General features: G+C 38.4%; 2 protein-coding genes across 6 annotated transcripts in view; both read right to left on the minus strand.

Moving 5' to 3' along the window:
• The window catches only part of bmp2k (BMP2 inducible kinase), a 57,504-nt gene extending 47,551 nt beyond the window's left edge, over nt 1–9,953 (minus strand). For both annotated transcript variants that reach the window (XM_085181000.1, XM_085180999.1), the window contains exon 1: nt 9,058–9,953. In XM_085181000.1, the coding sequence (XP_085037126.1) occupies nt 9,058–9,208 (151 nt within the window). In that variant the 5' untranslated portion in view covers nt 9,209–9,953. The remainder of the gene's footprint in view (nt 1–9,057) is intronic.
• Nucleotides 9,527–22,120, minus strand: LOC146506198 (ankyrin repeat domain-containing protein 31-like). 4 transcript variants are annotated; one of them, XM_085181005.1, is made up of 14 exons: nt 22,023–22,120; nt 21,036–21,117; nt 20,488–20,683; nt 19,236–19,519; nt 18,999–19,160; nt 18,733–18,875; nt 18,389–18,563; nt 17,996–18,141; nt 17,729–17,825; nt 17,558–17,654; nt 16,451–16,871; nt 15,411–15,548; nt 14,575–14,698; nt 9,527–14,133 (listed from the first exon to the last, which is right to left on the minus strand). In XM_085181005.1, the coding sequence occupies exons 4-14, from the start codon at nt 19,504–19,506 to the stop codon at nt 13,988–13,990; spliced, it is 1,920 nt and encodes a 639-aa protein (XP_085037131.1). In that variant the 5' UTR covers nt 19,507–19,519; nt 20,488–20,683; nt 21,036–21,117; nt 22,023–22,120; the 3' UTR covers nt 9,527–13,987. The 4 variants fall into 4 exon arrangements, with proteins under 4 accessions (XP_085037131.1, XP_085037127.1, XP_085037129.1 ...); XM_085181001.1 differs by lacking the exon at nt 9,527–14,133 and having other exon boundaries at nt 14,141–14,698; XM_085181003.1 differs by lacking the exon at nt 9,527–14,133 and having other exon boundaries at nt 14,141–14,698; nt 21,036–21,106; nt 22,023–22,119.
• Between the last annotated feature and the right edge of the window lie 108 nt (nt 22,121–22,228).

The following is a 22,228-nucleotide window of genomic DNA, read 5'->3' on the forward strand; positions in this document are numbered from 1 at the left end:
ACTGACCAAGGTCACCTAAACCTTAATTTTTTTTCCTCCTAAACACCCGTCATTGACTCAGGTGTGCGGAGCCTTTAAATCATTATGGTGAAACCCCTAACCTGCCAAGTTGTGGAAGTACTGAGTAGTCCGTACCAGTATTACTGTAAACACACCAAATTTAGGAGTAGTTTTTCCATTGCTCTACCTCAGGAAAGAAACTGTTACTTAATTCCATTATCAACCACAGCGCTCAGCCCCAAGCCAAACGCTTTTCCTTTTATCTTAACTGTGTCAGACCCAAAAAGGAAGCAGATCTATCTGCAGTATATTTAATTTAGCATGAGCTTTCATTTGTTATTTTCCCCTGTCTAACACAAAGCTGCTGAAGAATATCCCACTGAAGAACTTATCAGATCTACTCTGCAAACTGCTCTCATGTGACCTCATTTGCATTGATAAATTTGTTCTGCAAATTTCTAGTAGTGAAGCTTGCGTGGTGAACACGTGACAACGGTCCAGATCAAAAGTGGCAAAGAACAAGGTTCAATTTGCATGACAACTGTGTTTGCATTTCTCCTGTTTGCGTGATCTGCGTAGTCCCTGTCACGACTGAAAATCCTACGTTGCTGTCATCTCTTGAGCCTGTAACTTACAGAGCCCCAACTGCATACGTTTCAAGATTGTGGTGAAACCAAACAGAACATGTGTGTGAAGTCAGCATGTTCAGGGGGGGAAGTTGTGTTTTACGACACCCTTGTGTTACGTAAAATGTAGAGACTAGTCAGCTGAGATACGAGCTTGCTTTGAAGCTTTCAACATGAAAAAGACTGGAGAAAAATGTATGAAAAACAAGAGCAAATGCGCTTAGAAGGTGGAGGTGACCCTCATTAAACAAGACATTGATGAATTATAACCGTGTAGTTAATGTGCTTGTAAAACTGCAAACATAGGAAGTGAAACCACTAACCCAAGGTCTTCCTGTTAATTATAAAGCAGCAGTGACGTTTCTACCAAGAATTTACAAACACATGCCAACATGAACAGTTTGAATTGTACCTACAGGAGGTGGTAGGTACAGCAGTCCTGTTATGGCCGGTGGTCTGGTGGAGCCATTATGCAACAAGATATGTTCCAGAGGCAGTTTACCTGCTAAATGCTCAGTGTCTGCTCAGCAAACAGCTTAATGAAGTATTCTGACTGCAGTTACAGGGCTATTAGCCAGAGACAGTTTGTCCAGCTACAAAATCCTGTTACAGTCAACACATTTTTTATTGAATTTTTGCCTACACAGCACATCCAACTGGAAAAACCTACAACAGACGAATCACATTTGCAAAATGTACGCATGACACTTTAATTGATAAGTAACATCATCTGCTCTCTGAAAATGTGCTTGTTTAGCATGGTAACTAAAACAAAACATGTCATGTCAGTTCATTTATCACTTAAAACATTTTTTGTGCCTCGTCTGTAATCAGCCATACACAAGTCATGATAACAAGAATGTGCTTTCCACCAGAACTGCAAAAATCTACAAACATCATCATCAGCTAAATGAAATTTCAGACTTCTCCTCTGAGACAACTTGTAGGAGATTGTGACTTAACTGTGTGGCTCCAAAAGGATCACAGTATTCCTTTTACTCACTTCTGTACAGTGAAACCCAAGCTGATGTAATTTAACGCTTGTAAAAACTTTGACCATCATCAACACCGCCACTTATGAGCAGCTTCTTCTGTTGTCAATTATGCAGCAGGTGTCTGCTGTGTAAAACAGTAATTTGTCATAATGCACACTCCTAAACCGACCTACCCGTGCTTACTGCAGGTGAAAAGAGAAAGTTATTGATTACAAAACTTATTGAGTAATGAAAGCCACTGACCCAGCTTTTATAGCTGTGAAATACACAAGACAGGCTAATTGACCTTGTTGTCAGGGGCTGTAAACTTAAGATACATCCCCTTTCATTGACAATACAGTAGAATCAACAGAGTCTACCCAAGCATTTACTCTGCTTATCTGAAGCTGGGGTGCACTGGCAGCAGGCTAAACAGGGCATTCCAGTTTTACAGAGCAACATTTTCCAGTTCTTCCTGAAAGATCCCAAAGCAGCCCGGGGTCACATGGGATGTCTAAGCTCTGGATTCACAATGACATCCTGCTCAAGATGACAGAACCAGTTCAAATACCTACTTTCAACATGAAAGAGCAGCAACTGGTCTGAGCTCCCTCCCTGAGGGTCACAGCATTGGTTGTCGTGTGCCAACTGTGACATTAGTGCAGCATCATATCCATTTATACTGGTGCTTAAGACACAAAAAGATGTCACAATTCAAAACAACTGCATCAGCAGGAAGAAGACATAACCCAACGTGATCACAGAGATTTTCAGTGGGTTTCCCCAGAATGTCTAAATATTTTAAAGCTGCTGCAGTTTTTCTCCTCTCTCTGAATACCTGTAATGACTTATCACCTAAATGGTGAAGTCCTCAACTTGGTCAAATGAAGATGTGCACATCAAGCCAAAACGACACCAAATAAGCCATGTATAAGGCTTGGCTACCCTATAGAACAATCTCATTTCAGTCTACTTCTGCAACGTCATTATTTTAGCTGCTCTCTCTTCACTGTAATGGCCTCGTACAAAGGTCTGCCAGTTAATAAACTTTCAGTGGTATATCCTTTCTAATTGTGTAACACTTTATATATGCACTGCTGAAATTAGTGCACAGCAAATTTTAGGTCTGGTCACTTCCTCCTAATCGCAGCACAAATATAACTACAAATTAACTGAATCAGTACAAAGACTGTTTTAAACATTAACACCTTCACAGAGCACTAAATAACTGTATATATTAGATCTCAAAATTGTAACTAAAACTGGCCACTGGGTGTAGTGCAACAGACTTATCCCAAGCCCACATTTAATCAACTTAATTTCTATCCTTTTCCGACAGGCCCCTGACAGGGGAGTGTGCACGATAAGAAAGAGTTGCTCACAGATGCATCCTGTTCTCATAAGTTGCTTCTGTGTTCCTCTTGAAGACATCATCGCACAGAGCTCAAGAGAAACCACAGAGGCTAAAGAGGGAGTGGAGGGAAATGACTGAGAGTACAAACTGTCCAGCTGGGCAGATGTCTCAATGGAAAACCAAAAGATAAACACATGGTGTTAAGAAAACTTTTGAACTTCACAAAATTTTATTTTGAGGGGACTGAAATTTGCACTTTTTAAAAAACAACAAACAAAGGTGTACAATCATTCAAAATTCAACCAAATCCTACATAATAACTTTTTTAAATTTAAGTTTAGCAAAATTTTACCTTCCTGATGTGAATATTTTCGGTATTACAGACCTCAAGCACTTTTCAATTTGCATTGTTTTTACAGCACTTTTTTTTTTAGCCCTCGTAACGTTACAGGAGATATCCATGTAAATTTCAGGACTGAAAAATACATGTCTTGCAATGCAAAGGGAAACACCGTTAAAAGATAAGCCGGGTATGAAAATACAGTGAAAAGGAGTCCTTTATTACATCATAACTTGTTCTAACCAGCCAACTACCTACATGGTGATATACGACATCAAGGTTTCCCCAAAAATTAAATTAGTGCATTAAATTAGTGCAGCTTCACTATGAACAAAATACTATTTTAGCTTTAGATTGTGACACTTGAAGTGGTTGTTTTAGTGATTTCCCTGCAATATGCATGGCTCCAATAAATAATTTAAAGCTGTTGAACAGATTTTGAAAAATTAAGTGATTTTGAACCATTAAAATGGTTAAGCCTGGAACCATTTCAGATTTGACTGATTTTATGCGGAGTGCCCCAGCTTCTCTTTTCTTACAAACTATAACTGTGTGCTTGGTTTTACAGGAATCTCGTGCTTTTCATTAAACACGCACAGCTGCAGGATAATAGCTGAATGAGGTACCAAGAGATGAGCCACTCTAAAAAAACCTCACATGATCCATTCAGTACTTTGACATCAGTCGCATGAGTGACCCAGAATTACACACTGAGCATACTGATGAACTTCCAGTATGTCTTTTTAAAGACTTTTCCAGTGATTTTAGTGTTGCAGACAAATACCGAATGACACAATAAATTCATCACAACGTGAGATAAAAACAGTTCACTTGTCAATTTTAGAAGAATTGTAAATGTTCATAAATCTCATATTTTCAGTTTTTTAGTTGCGACAGATTTGTTTTTTTTAAATAAACCTTCCTTTTTAGTTCTTTCCTCCTTTGTCATTTTTTATGATACAAGTATAATATGTTCCCTTCAGATTTTTAACAAACATCTTTACCTTCAACTTTTTAAACAGCAAGCCACAGTAGCAACAATCCAACTGCAACTTTTCCATAAACGGTATAGTCTAGTTATTATTAGTGTCTGTTAAAAACGTAAACCTCATTAACTGTAGGACAAGAATCATAAAACTTAGCCTGTGCTGTCTTAAGTCAGTCTTTTTCTCATGTTGACATTCCAATAAAATCAAACATCGTAAGTTTTTCCTCTTTTGTGTTTGACTTTGTTCATTTCCTTTTAGAGCAAACATTACACACTAATGCAACAGCTTTCTTCTTGTGAATTTCCACCAGGACGATGATAGGAAATAATCTCAAAAGGAATCTAGTTATAGTCAAGTCAAGAACCGCGGTCTCTGCTGACTTGAGGCTCATTATCTTTAGATGTGTGGAGGCATCATGAAAAGACAGGAAACAAACTGATGCAATGTGGGTTATCTGAACAGATTACGACAGCAGGAAGAGACCGTTCGATATGAGCCAGTGTTAAAGCTGCAGCTTTGCCTCACATGTAATTTTAACCCAACAGTGTTGCTGTCATTACAGGACTAGTTTCACTTTACACATATACAAACCTGTGTTATGCAGACTCAGCAACTGATTCAGAATTTGTTTTCACTTTTGACAAAAATGCACATTCTGAAATGTGCTTGCTCATGTTTATCCTGACTGTGCATCGGTGTTGCTGTTCGGCTAAAAGACAACTTAGTGCGTACAACTGTAACTGTAATACTCATTTTTAAATGTGCACTGGTGCAAAGTTGCCTTGTAATCTCTGAGCAGGTAACACAACATTTTCACCAAAGATCAAACAGATCAAGCTTTTCTGGCCACAAACCCTGAAACCTCAGCAAACATTTAAGCAAGCATTGGTTAGTGGTTGGAGGTCCAATATTGCTGAATGGTTAGAGCATGGGACGAGCACTGTAACAAATACAGGCCTTTTATATATGACAACACTGTGATAATATATACGAGTCTGATCGGTGTCATAGTTTATGACGAAGCCTCTCTGAAACAAACAGAAGGGGTAGTGAGGTAGCTTCAAAGAGGCAGCGAAGCAGCCCACTTGCAGGTATGAAGTCACTGAGAATCCTTTACCAAATCATCTGTTTCACAGATTATTTGCAAAGAAAAGTATCTTTTCAGCTGCTCCTGTCCTCCACTGTTTTGCTTTACACAGCAACAACGTTAGAGAATGAAGAACACGTTGAAACAAAAATCGCCTCTTTAAATTAGTCTTATTAACTTTGCTCAAGGCTGACAGCAACTGTCTCACTGACACCTGAAACATGGGTCTCAAAGGGAACAAGCTTTAGTAAGTCGTAATTTTGCAAATTTAGACTACGTATATAAATTAATTCTGATCTACTGACCCAGTATGGGAAAAGTATTACACTGGACACTGCATATCAGAAAGCTACTTAACTGGACAGAGAACAGACACATTAATGAAATTCAATGATAGTAAACAAACATACATTACCATTTCATGTTTGTCTTTTTAAATTTTATAAAGCTGCCTTCTCTCAGGTGCTTTAAAAAAATGTTAATTTATACATTTGTGCTAAATTTTTTAAACTAGTTATTAAGAAGCATAATCATGATTATGGAGGTTGTACTAATCCAGGAGCATTAGATTAAATTGTAACACAGCTTGTCCTGATAAGACAACACGCAGACAACAGTAATCCCTGTATTATGCTTCTGTAATGAATCTACGTCGAGTCTATGACTTGGCTTATGCCAGCGGCCGACACCATTGCCAGTATTTATACCTGTATGAACAATGTCAATGGCAACATGTTGTTAAATTTCCAGGGAGGTGCATGTTAGGTTATGGGACAGGGTTTGTGTTTACAACATACCTACTGCATAAATTTAACACAGAAATATCCTGTAAGAGAGCGATCAGTCAAAGCTCACAACCAACCAAAACATAGTTCAACAGGGACAGCAGAAATCCAGAGACAAAGATAAAAAAAATAAGTAAAACAACCTGTAACCTATGAAAACCTCCCGTTTCCTCTAGATCATCACAAGACCAGTTGAGCCGCAGCAAATTCAAGTTTGGTCTAGACTAAAAAGTCATCTTTACTCGAGCTGAAGTAAAAGTTTCAGGGAGACAAAAACTGCTGCAATGAAGGGCTTATTCACAGCCATAAACAGATTTTAGACCTTCATACAGACCTTTCACATGGGCACCGGCACTTTTTCCACTTTAACATTTCATCTACTTTCAAATGTACCAGGCACAGTTGGTGAAATGAAATATTCTGTTATATGATTAACCATGCAGTCCAGACACCCAGCTCTTTAGCTTGGGACAGACTGATGAGCAAAGGTCACAGCGCAGAAAAACCAGCCACAGACTCTGCACATGATTATATGATGACACAGACTCATGACTGCTTGCAGGAAGAGTTGTGTTGTTTTGTTTTTAATTTGGGCGAGTGAGATCAAGTTTACAGCGTGTTTACAGCTGCATGAAGAGACATGCTCGTCACCACTGAGGCACTTACACAGAACAATTATGGGCTCAGAAATGTGTTTGATTATAATGTCTCTTCTGGTTAATTTTAGGTGGGACCTGAGAGGTTAAACTTCCTTTAAAATTGTCCCAGATTAAGCTTAGTTTTAGGGCTCGCCCTCTGACTAAATTAGTCCTCAAACAGCAGGGAGAAAATCTGAGCAATCGAGTAAAATAGTGTCAAACATGCTGTTGAGTGTGATCAGATAAGATAAGTTGTCAGCAGTGAGGGGAAACTAGAAAAAGGAAAAAAAAGCTACTCATAAATATATTTATGTATATTATTTTGAGAATGAACTGTTAGAACACTTTCCCAGAAATGTCTCATTAGAGTCACATTATCCTCTAACAAAAAGGCAAAAACAACTGCTTCCTACACAAGAGGAATTCTCTTCCCCTCCCAGATTGATTTTACATTTCACATCAAAAGTATTCACAAAAACGTCTCGAGTGGTGTGCGTCATAATGGGCAAAGATATCCACCTTTCTGAAGTAAAATCTAAAACCAAATGTTAGCATATTTCTGATTGACATCAACTACTTTTTGGCTTTCAACAAGTTGAAAATTAGCAAACACCAAAACAATATCTGATGTGTGTAAAATGTTTACTCTTAAATCAAAGCTGGTAAATATCTGGTCAATATTTAGGAATACTTTAAACTTTGTAGGTATTTGTAGTGAAGCTGGCATTACCACACCATGAATTTGAAAGAAAAGGAACTGCAGAAATAAGTGACTTCTTTGCAAACTGATCCAGAGGGACAGTTTCGACATCTTTGTTTTGAAGGTTGAGGCCCCTGGGCTGCATGTTTGACAAAACCACTCTAAGGACTAATTAGCTGTCTAATTAGCTAAATTACCTTTAAAGTTTCTAAATATGTTTTCAATCAACATGCTTTGATAAGCACTGGACAATTTGTGAACCAGTAACTCTTGCTCAAAAGCTGTTTATTTCCACACTTCCTCTTTTCTCTGCCCGGCTGGCTGAATGTGCTTGGAGGTGGTTTCAACATTTGTGAACACATTTTTGAACACAAGGCGTTGTTAAATCAGGAAGGAATTTTTAAAATCTTTCCAAGAAGTCTTGCAAAGCACATCTTCAAAAGTGGTAGAGCAGGCAAAACCAGGGGCCAAATAAAGCCAGTACCAAGTTTCCAACAAGTTCACAGCTCAATTTAAATGACAAAAAAAGGAAAAACAAAAAAGTTCACATTTGTAGGTTTTTACATCTTGAGACTGAAAGACTTTTACTTTGATTTAAATTCCCCCACACAGCCAGAGAGTTCAGGGATTCCTCAGCCTAACAGGTGCTTTTGGACAAGTGACCACACACTAAGCATAGATAAATGAAACTAGTAAAAATGTTTTTATTCTCAAGATTTTAATTTCAAAGTTATGTGTCACACATTTAGATGTAATATCTCAAAACAAGCTACAGCAGGAAATCAGTCTTTCAAAACTAGTCCATTCCTAATTATTACTGTAGTGTGTATTAATAATGTGTACCTCCTGTCCTAACCTGGAGTAGGTCATTCTTAGCTGACTATGCATATGTGCTCATCATCATTTCTTGATTTCTATGTTTAATACTTTTGTACATTTATTTTAATATTTTATAGCTTGCTTTTTTCCCTTAGTCTCCCCCACCAAAAATAAATAACTAAATAAATCAGGCTAAGCCTGATGGGAGCCCCACCCTAAGCCCATTTCTGTTGGAGAAGTCTTCCTGTTAAAAAAAAAAAAGGAAGAAGTAGTTTGTCCTTCCCACCATAACCAAGTGCTTGCTCACATGGGGTCATCTGATTGGTGTGGCTTTCTCTCTAATACGGGAGGGTACAATGACAGGACTGCTGCTGTAAACAAGCACTACACAAATGCTGTAAAGAGGGCAAAACTGTTTTAACCCATGCTAAAGACTCTCGATAAGGCAAAAGTGACTTTTACACTGCTTTATGTTGACACAGGAGGGTTGGACCCCGAGGGCAACCCACACCTTCTCCTCTCCACTCCCCTAGTCTTGGATCAGCTGAAGCAAGATGTAAACCACAGCCGTATGGGGAAAGCTTTAATTCTAGCCATGCACCAAATCCCCGGTGTCCCAGTTTAAGTGGCAACTGCCTGGAAGAGGAGAGCGACCTACTTCTATCACAAGGAGATGTTCAGTAGAACAAACACGAGCCATAAAATAAACCCGTTACTATCATTAAGCTGCATGTGCGATACATACCCTCTGCAACAAGCTCCTCCACGGTGACTTGGTACCGGCCGACTGAAAACACTTTCCCGAAGTAGCTGCTGACTCCGGAGCTGGAGCTGGACCCGGATGCCCCTCCGAGCCCACCGCTCTCAGACTTTGGCATTCTCGAAAACTTCTTCATCCTTTCCTTTCTCTGTCAGGGCCAACCAAAATGCAATCCCTAATCAGAGGCGAATCGACTCCGCAGTCCAGTTTAACTCGGTCGCGTCCCCTATCTACTTATCTGGACTCTCTTCTTCTCCTGCATGCTCCGCGTCTGGTTCTCCTAGAGGGGCTGCACGACATTTAAAAAGTCCACTTAATAACCACGCGTCATGGTGACACAACCGCGTTCCGAAATCTCGTACCGGCGACAGCGTGAAAAACAAAAACAAAAACTGCCACTTTAGCTTACGCTAGCTAGTTGTGGCAGTTGCTAGCATGCGTGCATGCAGTCAGGACGCTCCGACACAATGAAACGGGGAAGAAGAGCAGCACTGTAGAAGAAGGGCGGAAATAAACTCCTCAACGGAATAAATTCAGCCAACCAGCCCTCCAAAACCAGCCCTGACGTGGTTAGCTTCACGCCCGCCACTTGGTCGCTCTAGTCGGGCGATTCGTCTAGTTAGCTCGCTAGCTTCGCTGGTTAGCGGCTAACGAGCTTCGCTAGCAGCTACAGCGGTTCCTCGAGCCGCCCCGAGTGCAGGTGGGCTAACAAAGTACGAGACGGCACCTGCGATACAAGCGGGCGTCGTCTGCTTGTCAGAACCACTCCAGTGAAGCCGTTTTCATCAGGTTCATTTGTGTCATTTTCCTTGAGCTTCTCTAACCGTTAAACTTCTCGTGACTCCTTAACGGCAGGCTTCAAAATAAGTGGGTGGTTTGTTATTTACCCAATGAGAGTGACAACCTAACCCAATGTGGCCCCGCCCCCTTTCATTGTTATGATTGGTGTAAGTGGAGAATGTATGGAAGCCCATTGATGCCAGCAAGAAAGAAAGATTAATGAATAGAACTAATAAAAAAACAATCCATCTATCAGTTGACCAAAATTCAAGTATTTTTAATCATTAAAATTATCATATATAAAATGTAATTTTATTTTTCATGAAAACATTTTTTTTTACTTAGTAAATAAAAAATAACTTATGAAAGTATCTTATTTCAGATGCTCCCTTTAAGGGTCACCACCTCAGTTTCCATCTCACCCTATCCCTAGCATTGTCCTCTATCACACCAACCCTCTGCGTGTCCTTCTTCACTACATCCACTGACCTCCTCTGTGGTCTTCCTCCTTTCCTCCCACGTATTCAACATTCTTTGTCCAGTTTATCCACTATCCCTCCTCTGCATATGTCCAAACCATCTCAGCCTTCCCACCCACTCAGCCTGAGCATCATGGCACACGTAACTTCAGTCATTCATTTCTCAGTGTAGAGAATTCAGGTACATGAAGCAATGGCATTAGTTAACTAAAAAAACATTTTATAAAATGAGAAAAGATTAGTTAAGTAAAATTTAAAAAAAATTAAAAATAAAACAAATTATATATTTAAACCCTCACCCCCCAAAAAATAATAAAAATGAAAAATTTAATTATGGTAAGCCCGTTGATTATCCTTTGTGCTTTTGTTCCTAGAAACAAGACAATTTACCAGAAGGTAAAAACCTCTCAAATGAAATGGAATTACATAAAAGTCATAATAAAAAATGTGTTTTAAAAAGAAGTTCACTGATGTGTAAAATTGTAGCTTATATAAAAGGGGGAAACAATCTAGAACTATATTTTATATTTACAACACTAACAAATATAAACAATTAAAAATTATAAAATTAATAGGGCTGTCACAAACTCACATTATCATCATCATAAAAAATCTGAATAACAAGAGCTTTGATCTCATATTTTCCTTTATTTTTTGTTCATTTCCAAATTAATCATATTTAAAACAGAAGTATAGAGTGGTGTAGAGTGACCCTGTTACCACCACGGTGTTTATTCTAACCACTGGTGCCAATGTTTTTAACTGCCCTTGTCCCTGCCCTACCTATATGTATCAAGAATGAAGCCGAATTAGTTAATTTTCCACCTAATGAATGAATAAATAAATTAATCAATAAAACATTTTGGTGATGTGATAATGGTTGTCACAGTTTAGCATCCAGCTAAGCTATTTTTGACCATCACCTCAAAAATTTAATTGACTAAATATGAATTTTGATAATCTTTAAAATAACTTTGATAAAGGTAAGAAACTGTTACAATGATTATTATTTATAATTTTTGTTTTCTGCCTGCCTGCCTTCATATCTGCTTATTTGCTTTTCTTGGTAGCAACAGGCTTCCATAGAGGCACCCAGACAATACTCATCTGTTACTGGGCGGCCCGAGTGACACACTAAGCAGTTTGGTTGAGGAAGGGGAGCACTAAACAGCCTGGAAAGAATGTAGTGCATGGAGAAATAAACAAACCTCAAGCTGAACTGAATTAATGTGTTATCCTGATCCAGCTTTATTAACTTGTTCATTATTAAAAAGCCTGATTTATCTTCATCTGTGTCTTTCTTCTGCCTACAAAGCATTTATGGCCATTTTAAAGGCATGCTACTTCCTCAGTAAATTGATCTCTTAACAACACTCCCTTACATTTTAATGACCATCAGCAATGGAAAATAACACAAATTTTTCACCACACACTGCCAACAAGGAAGTGGTGTGACAGCTGCCGTGTGCAGGCTTAACAATCCATCACACGGACCTACAGACTTTCATTACTTTACTCCTCAAGACATCTATGTCCTCCGCACATCAGTTTCTAGAGGAAGAAAACATATACCACCACAGATAAGTGGTCACAATTACCATATTCAGGTCAGCAGTTGTGGGGGGTGGGTGGGGGCAACCCACGGCTGAGATGGGGATTACATAAGAGATAAGGAGGAGCAGAGTGGGATCACATGACTGTATAAACCCCCATGTCTGGACACATCCTGTTTCTGCAGGGGGGAATCTTTTCTCTCTGACACACTTATTGTTGTCTGGTTGTCTGTGCAGTGTATGCTGCCACCTGCTGGTGGTTGAACCATCTTTAGGTGCTGTGTTTGGGTCCTACATAAGAATGACCGGTGCCAGTGTTTTTAACCAAGACTCCTCACTGGTTAAAAGGAAGCATGTTATAGTCAGAGGATAAAAAAATCATACCATCCAACAATATAGCTGTACATTTACAGAAAAAAGCTTGTGATATTCTTGAAATTTAAGTAATAAATGTAAGAAAAATACTTCTTAAAATATAAGAAAAAGTACATTCCCTGAGATTATAATAACACAAATAGTCCGTCCAATCTTTTTAAATCATACAGACCTGACTTCAAACACTTTTTACCCCAGCGTTGTTGCTGTCATGAATGAAAATGAAAATTAGCTTGCTTTCTGTGAGCTGAGAGCATTTTTCAGGGGCTTCAATGATGCTCCAATACTGATGCTCATTTAAAAAAATAAATAAAAATACAACAGCTGGAAATTATGGTAATTTTCAGAGGAACACAATCACAATTAGCTAGACTTTGTTTTTAAACTTTGAGATGACTCCAGATGCTTTTCCTTTCCCATTAATGTTGATCAGACCTCTGGGAACTGAAGTTAGAGTTTCAAGGGGCTTCAGTGACGCTTTAATGGTGATAATAACTGAAAAGTATTATGATTGCTGATGGTTCCTAATATTCAGAGAAAAGCAATCTGAATTTCTGATTTTATGACAAAGGACATCTGGATATTCTATGAGATTAAAGTTGTCAATAAATGAGAAAAATCTCTACATTAAAAAAATAAAAATAAAAATAGATATTCCCTGAGATTACAAAGTTAATTGGTAATTTGCCAGAAAAAAAATCACAAATTCTGTCCTGTTGTGGAGTCACAAATGTACAAGTGTAACAACCTGAATATTGTATTAGATTAAAGGTCAATCTGACCTCTGAGCTCATTAAATGTTCTCTGAGTTAGTGAAACCCCAAACTGGACAGAAAAAACTAAGAAATTAAAGAGGAAACTCTTTAAGTGTTAGTGGTTAGTGAGTACTTCATCATGAAATGGCCCATGTCCTGGCAACTTCTCCACACTCTTGAGATTATGCTGAAAGACGCAGCAACCCGTCTGGATCCTGTAGAAGCTGGACTGCCTGTGCAACCTGAATGGGCTACAGGTACCGTCTCATGCTATCAGTGGCAACAGGGACTCCCAGTGCTACTCCTCAGCCTCCTAGTAGGCATGTATGGCAAAATGCATTTGCAAGATTTCCAGAAAACTTAGTGTGACCTTGAGGTCAAGGTCACACTGCCCGCTTGGCAAGGAGACAACCATACATCATCAGCTTTTTACATCTGAGGGCTAAAAACAAAAGTTGAGAAGAATCAGTCAGCACGGATAAAGAGAGAATAATGCTGTGTAGCCACCATCTATAAAACCCAGTTGTTGTTGTTGCCTCTCCAGTGCACCTGATGTCACGATCGTTTGAACCAAAGCAGCAAGTCAATAAGATGTGGTGTGGTATCAAGACTTTGTTGTATCTTTATCCTCTATATTTACTGCAATCCCTGCACTATAGCTTTCTGATAAGATGCCAAAAAATCATCTAAAAAGAAAAATGTGGTTTGTGTTTTACTGATAGTGGCAGAAGATAAATGTCTTTGTTCTTCAGGTTAAATAATAAACCACTTTGGACTGTGTTTGAAGGAGAAGTTACAGCAAGTTTTATTTTAGCAAAGCTCAAAAAGAAATAAAAAAGAAAAAATAAATATATAGACATAGACGTATATATATATATATGTGTGTGTGTATAGGAAAAAGTACAGCAAATGCAAATGATCCTAAAATAACTAAGCAGAACAGTCAAAATATGAGTAGAGCAAGTTACAATAATTAACTTGCCCAGTCTTGAGACTCGGAGTAGTCTTCCTTTATGAGCTTGTCCCAGTACATGTCCATTACAGCATTTGGCAGCAGCTCTTCATCGTTCACCAAATGGATGATCTTGATCTTCATGTGATGGTTCAAGCTGTCTGTTCCTGCGTAATTAAAAGACAATACAATAAAAGAACTACAATATAGCTTAATAATGCTGTGACAAACTGATACCTAGGCTTTATCAGCTGCCTTTGTGCCCTCTTTGTTTGTTTGAGTAGCCTTAAAAGAAATGTCATAGTAGTGTTTTCAAGGATTTTCCAAAGTGGTGAACAGTTTACAAAGTGCTCCTCTGTAAATCCTTTATTTACTGAATACCTTTTGGCAAACAAATAAAGAAGAAATAGAGTCAGCAGTCTCTCCAATAAGTCTGTCATTCTGCAGGTGAACTCCTTTGTCTTGGACTGCAGCGCACCGTGTTTTTTTGGTTTGCAGCATTGCCACATGAACTAGTTCTCCACCTGCTGCAGGGACCTGACTGTAAACATGGCAGGAAGTGTTGGATCTGATGTTGGGGCTACACTTGTCAGCAGACATGAACATACCAGTAGTTATCAGCTCTTTAGAAGAACTGCCTGTGCGGTTTTCCTCAAGACACCTTTGTGGTGTGTTTTCATCACCCTCCATGTTCAGTAAGTAAAAAGACAAAGGTCTGCCTCCGAATGTCACCTGGGGAAATTATAGAAAATGTTCAGAGTTCACAAATATCTAACCAGTAAAATCCACGTCTAGAAATGAGCATTTGTAGGATATGTGGAACCTGAGTTTTTAACACCACTCTATAACAAACACTATATAATTTATAGCCTACAAAGGAAAAATAAGTCTACATCCAGCGAAATTTCATGTGTGATAATAACAGTATTTTTTTACCATATATGTGAAGAAATTTTTAATTTTTCTTTCAACAAGTTGAATTTATTTAATCCATCCATTCCCTTCCGCTTATCTTGAAAGACGCAATTCAAATAATATTTTACTTAGTTACTTTACTCCATGTGCTGAACAAATTAACAAGAGCACAGTTGCTCTACTGCTCATATTCCTCTGCTACCTGAATCTAAATCACATTTTTTATGGTCATTATTTATTTGCATATAAAAACTTTAAGAACATACAACTCACATTTCAGCAACATATTCGGGTAATTCAAACAACACAATGAAAAAGGAAGCAGTTTTCTTTCTTATGAACTTATGAATTATTTTCTGTTTCTTTTTCTTCTTCATAAGGACCCGCAGGAGTGGTCTGATAGTAATGAATGAACTGATTAATTTTTCCCTCATGCGGGCTGCTCTATCTGAAAATCACCTCAGGCTGCTTTGTGTGACCTACTACAAGAGATTCATTATTTTTTTGATAATGTGAGCGGGTATCGAACCTTGTCCCAGGCATATGCTGAGCTGACTGGGATGTTTTTCCCAAGAATCGACTTGAGCCAGCATTCAGGAGCCAAGTGCACCTTTCCTTTACTCAGAATGGAGCCATCGGCCAGCACACTAGCAAAGTGACTGTGACCCTGAAAAAAGTAAGATTGTTTTCAAATTCACTGTCGATGCAGTTGCAGATTTCAAGGATACAGGGAATACATTCCTTCCTATATCAAGAACACAAGGATTGCCACCTTGGCTGACCATGTTTTTTTCAATCTCAAGTATCAGTTAACAGAGAGAGAAAAGACATGCAGTAAAGGGCCACAGGTCAGACTTGAATCCAGGCCAGCTGCCATATGGCATGTGGTCACCTGCCGAACGCACTGAGCTAAACCAGCACCCTGAGTTTGGAGACTTAGCCTCACTGACAACTACGTTAACCACGCTTCTTGAACACTCCCTGTTCAACAATGTTTTTTACAGTCCTGATCTGCACAAATCCCAACAATGTGTATTTGTCTGTTATCAAACATTTCGTACCCAACTTAGTTATCAATCAAGTCTTTTAATAAACAAATTGAAAACAATTTTTTTCATTTCAATAATCTTGTCAATATTTTTTTCTTTTATTTGCACCACAACTATACGAGTAACACCGCCACCTGGTGTCTGATGTTTTTTCTTTACATAAATGCAGATATTTCAACCCTATATTAAAGTAGTAACGCCACAAAAAATCTCCAGAAATTAAGAAAATGAAGTTGTTCAGATTTTCCCTCTTTGATATGTCCTCTCCAATAGACAAACAAAATCAGCAATCCTGACTATGGATCCTTTATGTTATTTGTTTATGTTTTATAATAACAAAAAGACTATGATACCAGTATAACAGTTTGTATGTTCACACATGGTGGGAGTAACCAATGAATTGGTAAAAAAAAAAACTACATATTGATATGTAAATTGTAGAATAGCAGCCAGTCATTACTCATTGTTATTAAAGGTTCACATGGTCACATGATAAAAAACAGTAAGACTTTTTGCTGACCTTCAACAGCAGCTGTAGGGCACTTCCAGGTGAGATGATTCCCCTCTGGATGAGCACAGAGAGACGTCTGCTGTTGTCCACGGCTCTTTTCTGAATCAAAGCATTTTTTCGTCTGGTCATTATACTGAAATGCTCTAAAGCAATTCCTGGTTGTGGAGTGTCTGGACAGCTACTGGCTGACTGGTCGCATCTGGTCGACCTCAACAGGTTAGCAGGTGTAGGTGCTTTATGACTACATTGATTATATCCACGTGTTTCTCTGGGTTTTGAAGAATCCAGTGAAAGTTTGGCTCTCGTGGTAATGTACATTTCCACCAAATACATTTGCTTCTGGAGTATCTCTATCAAGGTTCTCTGGCATGAAGCAAGGGGTGAGATCTGACTTTTTAGCAAACAGTGACGAAGGCAGTCAGGCACACTCCTACACCAAGAAAATCAAAGAAGAGTGTTACACTTGAAGTAAAGACCGGAAAAGATTCATTAAAAACCATCACAGCAATAAACCGAAGCACCTTTATAATAATAATTAATACCTTTATTTAGTTTCTACTGCTGTTGGACCGGTGACAATAAAATATCATGTAATCCTTTTTATTTAACACAAGAAGGCAACAGAGTTTTAGCTATTAATCCAGTGGTTCTTAAACTTCATCTATCATGACCCATTTTATCAGTCATGAAAAAAAAAGAATCTGATTCAAATTTTAATTAAATAAAAGTCAACACAAGAACATCAGCCATTGTTAAGTTTCCACTAATAAAATATAATGATGTAACTTAGTTTCACTTTAGTTGCGTGGTTTAAACAACCACAGGAAAAAAAGGTCACACTTCCATCAAAATTGAGGAAAGACTTTAAATATCTCACTTTCACCACCATTCCAGCCAACTCTTATTGTGGTGGAGGCACTACTTACTGAAAACAAATGAATGACATTGCCAAACTCTTTGCTCACTTTAGGAAATATCGTTTAAATAATTCTCTGTTGAAAACAGTACACAATTACTGTTCAGTTAATGTAGATATGTCCTGAAAGTCTGAAAAAGCAAGGTGCTTTCGCACAAAGTTTTGTTTAGGCCAAAGATGAGAGCAGTTCCTGTACTGACCGATATTTTCGGGCAAGATTTTCCTTCTCCGACTGCTGCTTGGCGAGCGCCTCAATCAGCACACTCTGGATCTCCATTAGAGCTGCATGAGATCTGTCTGTAAAAAAGCACAAATATGGTCAATAAAACACGCTTAGTATCTTTCTGGTTGTCTTTTAACGCAGCTTTTACCTGAATCATTCAGACTTGTCAGAGGCCAAGTTGACATTTCTATTTGTTTCCTTCTGACCTCCTCCAAAATCACTGTTATTGCCTCTGAATGACTTGGCTATATAATAAAAAAATAAGAGACAGATTATCAAAATAGTCACACCTGTGAACCTTTCAATAAAGTGATAATACATGTAATTTGTTAATTAGGCCTATTGAATGGTTGAAAGAACTGTTTTTGTCCAATAGTCAATAGAAAGAGCTACTGAAAGTGTAACACGCTCTCACATTATGAGTGGTGGCATCTTTCTGTCTCAGCTCAAAATCTCTGGGCCCCCTGGCTCCGCCTTTATCACCTGAATCCCTCCACTGTAGGTTGGATGTTTCACTGCAGTTACGACTGCTCTGGCAGCGAGGCTCTGAGGACGTGGCACCTGAAACAATCCACTATTCAGATTTCATTTCTCTACTGCTCATCCAGCCACTCAGCACTGTCTCCTATGGTTTAGATTCTATTAGTTAATCTATTAGTTTACATCTCCAGCTCTAAAAGCAGCTCAGTGATATTCCCTTCACCATAACAACAACCCAGCCTGCGAGACAAGAAAGTTGGTTTTTGTATCTACTATTGCTGCACGGCCGTGACGTAAATACTACATAAGACACTCTGGTGTTGCTCACCTGGTTCTCTGTGCTTTGAAGATGCATTATAGGACTTTGTGTGATTAACAGAAGACACCTGGAAAGTCCTGAGCAGCTCTTTGATGTGTTCTTCCTTTGCCATGTCTAATGCACTGAGGCCACTAGTGTTCCTGTCGCTGGCATTTGCTCCAGACTGAAGGAGAAGCTTCACTACCTGCGCAGCACACATGAATTTCACATCAAACTATTTCTCAAGGGCATTCCATCTAATGCAGCATGACAGATGAATCAAAGTTTGTAAAGTTTGTGAAACTTTGCATCTACGGACATGTGGAAAGTGTTACAAAAAACAATTTTCTGCACCTTAAAAGTTTGTCCATCACCTGATAGTGTCCACTGAAAACAGCATCATGTAGAGGTGTCACTCCATCACAGCTTCTAACATTAGCATCAGCTCCAGCCTTCAACAGTTGCTCCACCACCGCTTCATCACCCACAGCAGACGCCTCGTGAAGAGCCGTCCATCCTGATAGTTGAAGTCAATATTTAGTGATCACAATGTTTGTGTTTGATGGTTAATTATTGCGTCATAAGGAACAGACAGAGGATGACGCTGTCAGAGTACAGATGTGATTGAGCTGTGACACACCTGCGTAGTCCTCCATGTTGACACTGATTCCTGCTTGAATGAGCATTTTGACTTGACTGAGATCTCCTTTCTTGCATGCAGCGTGTAGCAGAGTCTCTCCCATTGCATTTCTCTTGTGAAGGTATTTTTGGGAGGGAATTTTCATACGTCGTGAGACTTTTGCTTGAATAAGATAATCAAAAGCAGATTTGTAAACATAAACTAAAACATGTGACATAACGTAATGACGGTAATTACCTGCTTGTGATGAAGCTTCTCCGCAGCCTGATGTAGACTGGATACAGTTGGATGTCACAGGTTCAGTTGGTTTAAGATGATTTATTTCCATCTCTCTTTTCTGTTTTGTCTCTTTGTTCCCTGCTTCTGGATCTGAATCAGCTATGAGCACAACCCAAGCTACTTCTTTGTTTTGCCTGGGACTAAGATCCTTCAACAAGCTTAACGAGTCATCGTCTGAAGAAGACAGATCTCCAGTTCTGTAGTTCTCTTGACTGAAGTTCTGGGTCATCTCCAGGTTGTCTCTGGAAGCATGAAACAGACGTGACAGCCACAAGTTAGGACTTTGACACCAAGTTTATGCTTCTGTAATCTGCTCATAATCAACACACGGTATATTCTGTTTGCAGCACAATAAAAAGATCTGACAATCAAAAGATCGGAAACTAAACAACATGCATGTCACCTGTGTTCCTGATTTCAGGAATCATGTTGTTTTCATCAGTGCCTTTTAACATTGTTACGAGATTCAGTCTGGCACAAAACTTATTGTCAGGATTTTTCCAACAGAGACAAACTTTTGCCACCAAACCAGGCCAAATTTTACCAAAGGAACCAAAAACTGAGTGGATGAGGATTTATTTCTGAAAACAAGATCCTCACAACAACAGAAAACCAGTATGTGTTTAGTGTAAGCAGCTCATGCAACTAACATTGCATCTGTTTGTTTCTCTCTGCAATTAAACTCTATGCTCACATCAACTGTATTTTAATCCAGCTGAATTCACAACAAAGCTGTTCTAATTTATTTCCCTACTTCAGACAGCTGTACAAGCCTGAAAGTTACAAAATTGGCACCCATTAACACTAATGTAAACCACTCTTTACTTTCAAGCCAATTTTTATCCTCCTTGTCATCCCAGTATGACATTCACATAAGTTACAGTCACTTACTATAGCTGTATTCACATGTTAAATGACCCCTGAGAGAGAAAGTTTAAAGCCAAATGTGGCTGAAGCTTCCTGTCGCAGTGACACTGATGCTTTGCAGTCCAAAGCTCTTTATGCCACTTAATAAGTAACATTACCTCAAACTCCCAGCTTTCTGAGAAACAGGAGCTAAAACCTAAAAGACTTTCAGACATGACATCTTGTAGCAATGTACAGGGTATGCTTTTAACATCAAAGGTTGCAAATCTGTTCAAGAAATATCTGTCCTCACTTTATTTTCTCCATAACTTATATGGTCGGGACAGTTAGTCACTGCACTTACCTAAGTGCAGCAGTCCTATGTCTGTTTATTTCATATCAATTATCTGCTCTGATGCTTTCAAGATGCTCAACTTTCATCAGGTGCTGTTGATGGTTTATAGGCCAGGAGCCTTTATCCTTTATTCCTTTCTTTGAATAGTCCAATGCAGCGCCACCACAATTCATGTCTTCCTCATCAGCATCAGGATGAGATGAACCTGCAACAGTAAAATTACTTCACTGCATAAATGGTGGACAGCTTACAATATCAAACTTCATATCCTCAGCTAAAAAACTGTTGTAATAACTGCCACTAGATGGCAGCATAAGGTCAACGTGTGTTTGTTTTCAAGACAGATATAATAAATTCACCTAAAACTAAACACAAATCCATTTTTCCATCCATTACTAAGAAATCGTTAAAAAAAAAACTTTATTCATTGTGTATTACCACAGCATTTGTGAATGAACTTCACCCTTTCATGCTTCAAAAAACACAAAGTTAGTGGACAAGAACTAAATAACATTATTTTTTTAGTGGTAGAAACTTCTTATACTGTAGAAACTTACACTGACTGAGTGCATGCTGTCACCACCACATTTGGCCACTGATGAACAAAACTTCCTGTTGTTGATGGGCTCTGTGGAGAGACTAAAACAATCATCTCAAAATATCTTTTGCCAAATCTCAACAAAAATACTTTCCCGATATTAGATATTTTAGTGCATGTTCTTTAGTAAGCAAAGTTTTTCCTGGACAGAAAAGTGTATGGCAATCCCAAAGAAATCTTAGTTGGGTCTGAAGGAAAACCAGCTGTGTTGCTTAATAAACGACTGACAGTTTTGCTCATTAGGACATATTTACTGAAGTACGTTAATTATTAAGTGGTCACAAATAACAGGAAATTACACATATTTATGTCAAATAATGTCATGGGATGATTAAAATTAGAAGGACATGATTCAAAGTAAGATTAATACAAAAGCTACTTCTAGATATAATAGACAATAAAGTACCCTGTCTCCTATTTACCTACAATTAGGGTGATATGACTGTACTTTATTGAATTTATCTAATATCTAATATCCAAGTCCTTCTATAAGCAATATTATAACTTGACACCCATGTTGAAATACATCAGAGCAGCTAAATGGGTTATCTAAACCAGTTTTTAAATTCAGCGGTCATAGGACATACTGCATATGATAGAATCATCAATCAAATCTGAGATGTCAATTTAATTCAGTGTTACAGAAAGAAATTATATATATGCTAGCTTCCACAGGTAAATCCAGCCAAAGCCATTTTTCCATATAAAGAAACACATAAAGACAAAATATTTGGAGCCAATATTTCTAATAGTCACAACTGTTTTGGCAGGAGCTATTTTACCACCGCTAACTAGTAAAGAAGTTATTCTAATACAATTAGATAACATGCTATACTCCCTTTTTTACGGCAGACTAATGCTAAAGCTCAGTGAGAAATAACTCAGGCTCCAGTCATGATTTTCTATTAATAGATTATATTAATGTTAGTAACAAATGCTTAATTACCTGTAAATAGTGGGAAAAATTATCTTTGTCCTGGTATGATGTAGAGATATCTGGCAGGACAGTGGCGGGAAACTACGCGCCTGCGCAATGTGTATGAATTTTTAAAAAAAGAAATTCTCGTTATCCACCCAGGAGTCCTATTGTTTTTTTTTTTTTTCAATGACCTTAGTCATATAATATTTATCATGTATCGTTTCTCCAAAATA

Source organism: Neolamprologus multifasciatus, chromosome 12, assembly GCF_963576455.1.
Source record: "Neolamprologus multifasciatus chromosome 12, fNeoMul1.2, whole genome shotgun sequence".
Taxonomy (NCBI): domain Eukaryota; kingdom Metazoa; phylum Chordata; class Actinopteri; order Cichliformes; family Cichlidae; genus Neolamprologus; species Neolamprologus multifasciatus.

Excerpts from the sequence above, each read along its gene's own strand:
- LOC146506198 (XM_085181001.1), bottom strand. The coding sequence starts at position 19,506 with ATGACCCAGAACTTCAGTCAAGAGAACTACAGAACTGGAGATCTGTCT. Across the intron at positions 15,549-16,450 it reads CCCTACAGCTGCTGTTGAAG|GGTCACAGTCACTTTGCTAG; the intron begins GTCAGCAAAAAG and ends TACTTTTTTCAG. Across the intron at positions 14,699-15,410 it reads CAGCATATGCCTGGGACAAG|GTGACATTCGGAGGCAGACC; the intron begins GTTCGATACCCG and ends TAATTTCCCCAG.